The 8,803-nt window shown below is 31.8% G+C and overlaps 1 protein-coding gene across 1 annotated transcript; it reads right to left on the bottom strand.

Annotated features, from left to right (window-relative positions):
- Positions 1-3,212, bottom strand: LOC121113964 (BTB/POZ domain-containing protein 3-like). Its single transcript, XM_040707771.2, has 2 exons — positions 3,128-3,212; positions 1-1,318 (listed from the first exon to the last, which is right to left on the bottom strand). The coding sequence occupies exon 2, from the start codon at positions 1,305-1,307 to the stop codon at positions 6-8; it is 1,302 nt and encodes a 433-aa protein (XP_040563705.1). The 5' UTR covers positions 1,308-1,318; positions 3,128-3,212; the 3' UTR covers positions 1-5.
- Between the last annotated feature and the right edge of the window lie 5,591 nt (positions 3,213-8,803).

Raw genomic sequence — 8,803 nt, 5'->3', positions numbered from 1 at the left:
TAATTCTATTTTGAACAAGGGAGTCGACTAAAACAGATCCATGGAATCTGACCCATCAAAAGAGCTCTTAAGTTGTTGCTATTATTTTTGTAGTCCTCAAACTTGAAAGTAACTCCATCTACTACCGATTCCCTTCTTCCTCCCCATCCACACTTACAGTCCACATTTAACGATGATTCATCATATTCAAGGGAGAGTCTATAACGTGTTGTTGGATCTATAGATATGGGGCTATCGAAATAAATCCTTGTTATTGGATATCTCGAAGAGTATTCTACGTCAAATATTTTAGCACTCAAGCACTCATTCTCTTCACTTTGGGTTGAATCCACTCTTTCCAGACGTATAATTCCAGAAATAGTTGAGCATTTTTTGGAAGGTTTATATACTCCAGAGCCATAGATCTTGATAGGACGATCCACAAAAAATACCAAATAATGTTTTAAATTGAATATAGAGGATTTATCCAGTAGCCTAAATCTATCACACGTACGAACTCTGGGATTGTTGGAAAAGGCAGTTGAAAGACTTGATTCAATGTCCCGAATTTCTTGATCTTTTAATAGTCCTGAGTCTACAACAAGACTTGAAAATTGAGATACAGAAAAGAGAGGAAACCGAATGGCATAGAAAGCAGGTCCTAGGATCTCTTTCATGTCTTTTTTATAAAGATGTGTCTGAGATAATGCCCAATGAAGGGCAGTATTAAAAACATCCTTCTCATCCATGTTGAGTGTATCCGATGAAAAAAGGTCCTCTAATAGTTTATTGTCTTTAATTTCAAGAACAGAATCTAAAGACAGGGATCTAGACGGGTTGTGAATGATATTGTTCTTGATCCATGATACCAAATGTATAACTCCATGTATTATTGCTTGAGTGAACATGAAGCACAGGTCTTCCAATGGGGCATCCTCTACATAAGAAATGCATTCTCTCTTGAGAATTGCTATATCATATTTTTCAACGCAATAGAGCAGAGGTGAGACGCTATCAAGACTCAGATCAAACTCATCCGTATATATCCATTTCAATACCTCCCTGAACGCTGAAGGAGTTACGTCAGGTATAGCAATCTCTAAACAACCCTGTCTCCGTGACTCCATGAAATCTCCATTGAACATCCTGTTAAAAACTGGACTGGCAGATGCAAGTATACACTTATGGGCTGAAATTATCTCAGAAAAATCTTCTTTATCTCCTCCAATCTGGAAAGAAACGTCGGAGCAGGTTTTAGATTCAAATAGATTCCTATTCCGGGTTACGACATTTGATTCCGTCACAGATTCTAATATTATCCTATTCATTCTGAAGATTCCTGAAATAATGAAGAAATGCATTTTTAACATCCATGAAATATGTAGTGTATGAACATCAAAACAATCTCGAACAAAAATCAATAAAAGCCCAATATTTCATTTATATATGTGAGTCAATTGAAGGCTTTGTATTCAAATTTATGGGATTAGTTAAAATACCAAAGTATTTTAGCTACAGTTTAAAAACCTTTTTTAAATTATTTAAGAGACACATATTGGCCCCAATGTGGCCTTTCAGAACAAATTTATCAACTTATCATTCTTATATAATGATATAATACATATATTATACTTAATAATTACCCATGACATTAGTTTTCAGTGTCTGTTCGACGTTTAAGTCGTTGACATAATTTAATAATAATGATTTGAACCCAAAAAGTGTTTATGCAGTATTTTACACATTAGTCAAGAGGTTTTTAAAATATTTTTAAAAAAAATCCTAAAGTTACAAATTTTTTGATAAAATTTTCAAATACTAAATTGTGAGAATATTAACTATTTCTTAATCGGTGGGGGGGATAAAGCCCCTCCATCTCTCCCCTGCGGACACCCTGCTAATCATAAAATGTAGTCAGATAAAAAAAAAAGGAAACATAGATCCTTAACACATTCAGGTGCGCCATTTTTTCATGAAATCCCATGCATAATGCTACAAAAATCAATGTTATATGTACTTCTTATCTAAAGAAGAATACAATAATATATAGACCCTCCTTATTAAAAAATCAATACACATGGAGATAATTAATGCTTAAACCAGGGCTGTGAAATCGCTACATAAAATTTCCAACTTCGACTCCAAGATACGATTCTATAATAACATATTTTAAAGCCTATAGAAGTACTATTGAGTAATTTGGGTATAAAGAATATAAATATATTTTTAATTTGTATATTTATATGTACGAAATAATTTAGCCAGATATTAAGAAAATATGCAGAAAATAAGACATATATATATATTAAATGCGAGTATCTGGGTGAAATTTTTAACCATTTTTGTTAAAATCATTTTTTTGACCAACAAACGAAAACAAAAAATTAAGTCCGTAAAATTTGGAGAAAGATTTTTATTCCATGTATCTTAGCACACTTTTTTTTAAGAGTCTTTAAGATTTAGAGAAGAAGACAAAGGATTTACGTCAATAATATGAAAGATGAGTCAACTAGAATATTTTTTTCTTCTCTAAACCATACTCTTTTGAAAAAAAAGATTTAGACTTTAGAGATGTTCGGGAGTACAGAGCAGCCTTGAAATTTGTGAATTTGACATATAAATTAGTTTCAAGTTTTATAAATTGAAAGTTCCTATAATACATATAATTTATAGGAATTTAGTGAGAAAGTTTACGAACATTCAATACATTGAGACTTAAATTATATATAAGTTTTATTTACATAAAATATAATAACTTTTCTAGCAGAAATTTTACCACTCCAGCAAAAAAAGGTACCGATTCTAACTCCGCATACCTGGTTTAAACACCCCATAGGCACTGATGGGTTCAAGTACGGCATTACGTGCATTACAGCCCACTCTGACTATCTTGAATAGTTATTTTTAAGGCTTGGCCTGGTGTGGCCGTCTATCCATTTTAATCAGAATAATTTGTCGATAAAAATGGATGATAATTTGTCGAAGAAAAAAAATATAATCCACAATTAATTTTGAGAAAAACTATTCTAGCTTGCTTTTGTGTTGACGGACAACATATATCCTTTAGTTTAGAAATTAACTGAACTGAAGAAAATTTATAATTCTATGTTTAGATTCCAAAATCAAATGACGTAATAAAATAACTTACAATGAATTAACTTTAAGTAATAACTAGAGACACACCATGGAAAAAATTCTTATTACTTATATGTATGAGAGCCCATCCAGACCCGTCTCACAAATTCAACTGTTAGAAATTATATTATTAGCAGACTCGAACTCAAAGTACTTCATAAAATTTTCTTTTACTTAATTTTCTCACGATAAAATGTATAACAATGTTGTAACTCAAACAGGGTGTAACATCTTTTAAGAACCAAGAAGATTATTTTTTTTAAATTGATTTTCTCCTAAACTAATTATTCGATTTGAATATAAAAACCAATGGCAAATAAAATCCGAATAAATAAAAAAATTTAATTAAATATAATCACCTACGACTTGAATAAAGTCTCGACTCGAAAAGGGAGCAGGCCTTGTACGACAGTCTCCTTTGGCAGATTTCTGAATTTCACCGAGATCCTGGATATCATCTTGGATTTTGTGTTGTAGGGAGATTGTTCAATGTGTGTCTTCCCTCACAAAGAAGTCTATAGTATTTTTTTGTTTTTTAATAATTTTACCTAATTTGCAGTGTGGCATGGAGCAGAGGCATAATCACATCTAAACTCTTAGGAATTCCATCTCGACTCTCGAGATAAAGGACTTGTGTAGGTTTAAGATGTTTGCAAAGTGTCTCTTTCGGCGCGGATCCCGAAAAAGAAACTCTGCCTTTTCGACGATTGTGGAATAAATACTCTTTTGATTTTTTTTAAATTGATGCCAAACATATCTTGATAGCCACAAAAACAACATCCTAGCTGTAAATGTACTCAAATTTTGTAGAATTTACCAGTATACCGAGTGGTCAATTGAAATCTGAATACATATACCTCAATAATTAAGGAAGTTTGAGTGATTGAAATTAATTCATATTCACATGTATTATATCATAAACAATTAGTTTTAAAAAATATAGGCCCCAGCTCTCTAGATTACTTACAAGTCGAGAAAATGACGCGTGAAAATTATTGACAAATTTATATTCGTTTACTCCGAGCAGTTGGGCGTCTCCGTGAACACTGACTACGCCGTCAGCAAGTCCCAATCGTTGGAAAGGAAGTAGGGCTCTATCAGAAAGACCAAATTGGGCCCGGAGGTGCTTAAATTTGGTTTGAAACCCTTGTCTACGATGATGGATGAAAGTTTGGTTGTTATAGACGTTGACAGCTGTAATAGATATATAAAATTTACAATGAAAGTAATAATTTCTAATTATTTATTTATTGCCGGGACTTTTTTGGTACATTAATGTACGACATGCCACTGAAAATCCTTTTGGAATCAGAGTATTATTTTTGTATTTAAGAAACTCGCTATCGTGATTAATGCTTTCAGTTTGCCATTTTCTCAATTTGGCGTATCCCTTGTCTTTCTCTAATCCCTCCAAACATTTAGTTTTTAAAGGTTCAAGATGAATATCTTGGAATATATTTTCAACGATAAGCACACTTAGTAGTAGTGGCAATCTCTCTTTCAATGCTTTAATGGAGGCCTGGATTGGATTCAAATTTTATGGAATAAACATTATATCTCACAAAAGTGGATCATTCTTCAAAATATATTTTCTTTTTAGACTGCATCTTTGTTTTTATCTAAAACATTAATATACTCTTTGACTGAATTGATGTGATTGGCGTAATTGTAAATTGAATTCTGAAAAATTATTCCCTTCGGAGATGATGGTGTTTTTTTCCGACGATTACTATATCTTTTTTTCGTGATTATGGTTATAATTATAATGAGTATCTTTGATGGAGGCTAAAATATGTTTATTTAGCCTTTTTCCCAGTCCGTTGCTTCGTTTAATTGTGCCATCCACTGGAAAATCAGTCATCTCAAGATAGCATTCAAAATCACGAATAAGGTAAAATTGATCAAATAAAAAGGTATAATGGACGTTAATGCATTTATTCATCTTGTAAAGTTTTTACCAAATCTGTTCATGTGAAGTACATAAATTTTAACCCGACATTAGAACCTTCAATCTTTATTACTGCACAAAATGAAAGTACTCATCGAGTGAGTATATGAATATCTTCCCACGCTCTCCAGCAAAAAAATGAGTGTTATTGAAAAAAAAGCGAGGTTAAAAATTAAAACAAAAGGACTTCCATATTGTGCAGTAATAAAGAATGAAGGACTAATGTCGGATTAAAATTGGGGTACGTCTCCTTTACAGATTAAATGAGCTCGTTATAAAATACTAGATAAATAAATGTTTTTAAATCCATTATAACTTTTGTTTGATCCATTAAACCATATTTGTAATTTTAAAAGGCTATTTTGAGATGACTTATTTTCCAGCAAATGATACAATTAAACATAGGAGTGGATTGAAAAAAAAATAGACTGGGTCAAGTATTAAGAATTTATCTACATTAAATATAAGTCACATGAATTTGATATCCCCTATTTAAGTAGTGAAAAGCCAGCATTTCTATGGGGAACCCCAAAACACTTCTATACTTCTGTGCATTCCTCCTGCAAGTTTTTTTTCTCTCCGTAAATCGGCATTTTGTAACATATCTATTTTATTTGCTCTATTTTTGGGGAAGGCATTACATATAATTGACACTCACATTTAGATTTTCATCATGAACTCCAATTGAAGGTAATTAATTTACATATTTGGGAAGTTACTTACGATTAATTATTTAATAAACTTAGAGAGAGACATTTTTTTAAGGCCCGGCAGCATACACAGCTTGATAAATGGGCCTAACAAGCTGTTGAGGATTTATTATTGCAATATAAAATTGAACTATGTACAAAAATAATACTGAAGACAAGTGTAACAAAATAAAAATATTACAACTGCACGAATATATGTATAGTTTACTGAGCCTGACAATAAAGTTTTATGGGCGCAACTTGGGCCAACTATATTGTTGAAAAAATTGAGGCCAGACCGAAAGTCCGGTTAGGTTCAGCACACCTTTTTTTTCTTTTAGCTCCTATTGTGGCACCCCTGAATGAACGTCACACTTAGCATTTGCCTATATTGTTAATACCACGGGTACACCTTCCGAGTAAATAAGATAACTACGAAAAAATATGTCGGTTCAGCTATTTTTTGAAGGAGGGGAGCCGTTGAGAATAAATTGGAGACTGTCTTAAATAAAAGTACTGCCTCTATTTGGAGGCTATTAAAAAAAAAACAATTTTTTAAAAGAAATTGTACAACATTTTAGGAAAATTGAGAGTATCATTTTAGAACCTCAGGGATGGTCTGTTTTGCTTTTAGTAAGCACCGCCCTTGAGGCTCATTTTACGAAACAAAAAGGGCTTCATATATTAATGAGTATTTATTTAGATTCTACTTTTTATGCTAGATAAATATTAAATGAATCAATAAAAATTCGAAAATGAACGAAAAAAAAAGAACTAATGAACGGCGAATCGAAAGTTTTTACAAAATGAACGACTGAACGGAAAAAGGGTGAATGGGTACAGGCGTGCTTTATGTACATGTTTGATCAGAAAAGTTACCTTGTGTCTGACCCTGATTGAGCTTCTTTAATAAACTTGATGGCTATTATTTATTGATATTCAGTTCATATTAAACATCGTTTGGTGTTCTATAATTCGTTAATTATTTAAAATTGAGTACACCATCTTTTAAGACATAATGATTTTATACAGAAGGGTACAGACGATACAAATATTAGTCACAGTTATTAGAAAAACTTTGTAAGAAAAGTTCATTTGATTTTTTTCACGTGCTAACTATGAATTCACATGCAGTTTATACAAAAACTATTATATAGAAATTCATTGACTTTCCTAGTTCTCCATCTTTAAGCTCGAATCCATGAGGTGTCTTATTTGAAAAAAATACGTATAATTTCATTCTACTTCATTATTGTTATATTCGTGACTTTTTCCTCAGATTACCCCCCCCCCCCTTCACAAAAAAATATATCTGTTGAAGAGGTATTTAATGCCTATTTACTTAAATGAAAGGTATTTGATGCAGATTGCAGACCCATTACCAAATATTATCTAGTGAGTAGAACAAAATTTTATGTGGGCATAATAACAATATTATAAAAGATCTGGCCTTCAATGAATTAAATACGTAATATTTGCATATGACGACTACGAATACAAAGAAAAAGGAACATTGGCGCCAAAGAATGATAATGTCAGTAAAAAAAAATGAATATTTTTTCTCACAGATTCATGAATGATTCATAAGGGACTAAAATTTAACAGATTTTGAATATTTCACTTGTTAACTTCAATAAATGCTATTTTGCTATTTATAGTTATGGCTCTTAAACGTTTTTAAGCCTGAGCCCCCCCCCCCATTCTGGATGCTGACCACCTTTACAAACCCAGTAGTAAGTCAAATGGATCATATGTATATATAAATTTTAGTTATAGTCTAGAAGTCATATGAAAAAACAGTAAATTGGCGTTGGATTATGAGCCCACTACATGCCCTGCTGGTGAAGACGAAATTCTGACGAAAACGAAAATCTTACAAAAATGATACGAAGACGAGACGAAACCTTGACGAAGACGAAATTCTGACAAATTCTGAAGAAGGCGAATTTTGATGATGACGAAACTCTGACGAAGACAAGATGAATACGAAATAAAGGATAGCTATGACGAAACAATGACGAGGTCTGACGAAGACAATATTATGACAAAGACGAAAACTTACGAAATGATGACGAAGACTATTAACTGACGAAGACGAGACGAAACTGAAAATAGCTGACAAAGTTAACACTGCTGATATGCAACATAATTGGAAAATGGTGTTTAAGGTTTTCGGCTGCTTTAATGCAATACCCTGCCTAATTGATGATGAAACCCTTCACTATTTCGTCTCTGAAGTTGGAGGCAAGAACGTTACTCATACTTATTGCTGCAACACATATAATCATTGTACACCTTCCAAATTAATGAGATTAGGACGACACAAAAAATGACTATATTAAGGAACAACCACCAATGCAGTCATGGATCGCCGTCGATTCTGCAGTTTATTCTAATTCAATAAATATATACTTATCCACAAATGCATAATCCACTTCTTTACTTCGAGACTCAATTTACTTGGTAATGGAGAAGCGAAAGTAAATCACTTTTCTAGTGTTAAGTTCTATGAACTTAACGAAATTTGGACAATTCTCAAAATGGAGTGGAATATTGCAGGAGACAAGCATCTTGGTTATATAAGTGGTAAATTTGGAAATGTCATAATTGGAATTATTTATGCGTTATGTGTACAGTTCAAAATTCCTCTCATGAATTTGGAGTTTAATGTTATTTTCCACTTTAAACTTATTCAAAACTTTGATCCCATGATCCCAAAAATGCTGTGTCAAAACATGGAAGAATATTCTAAAATCAATATATTTATATATCATTTATCAGCGATTAAAGAATTCAGAGCAATATACAAACCCTTTAAAAGATATTATATAAATATAAAATATTAATTAATTTTGAAATAAAATAATATTAATTCTTTTTACATGCATTTTTATTTTAAAGAAATTATACTTTCTTCAATGGAAAAATGAATATTGGACTTGTAGGTACAATGAGAAGTGTCTATGAATAAACACATTCAAAAAATTGTTCGGAAATATATATAAGAAGCGCATTATCTATATGGAAACCATTTTTTTATTTTAACATGCAT

This window comes from Lepeophtheirus salmonis, chromosome 3, assembly GCF_016086655.4.
Source record: "Lepeophtheirus salmonis chromosome 3, UVic_Lsal_1.4, whole genome shotgun sequence".
In the NCBI taxonomy this organism is placed as follows: Eukaryota; Metazoa; Arthropoda; class Copepoda; order Siphonostomatoida; family Caligidae; genus Lepeophtheirus; species Lepeophtheirus salmonis.
Note: the sequence above shows the minus strand (reverse complement) of the source record. Positions and strands in the feature narration are given on the sequence as shown.

Bases quoted from the DNA above. Each gene is read 5' to 3' on its own strand.
- LOC121113964 (XM_040707771.2), bottom strand. From the start codon at position 1,307: ATGAATAGGATAATATTAGAATCTGTGACGGAATCAAATGTCGTAACC.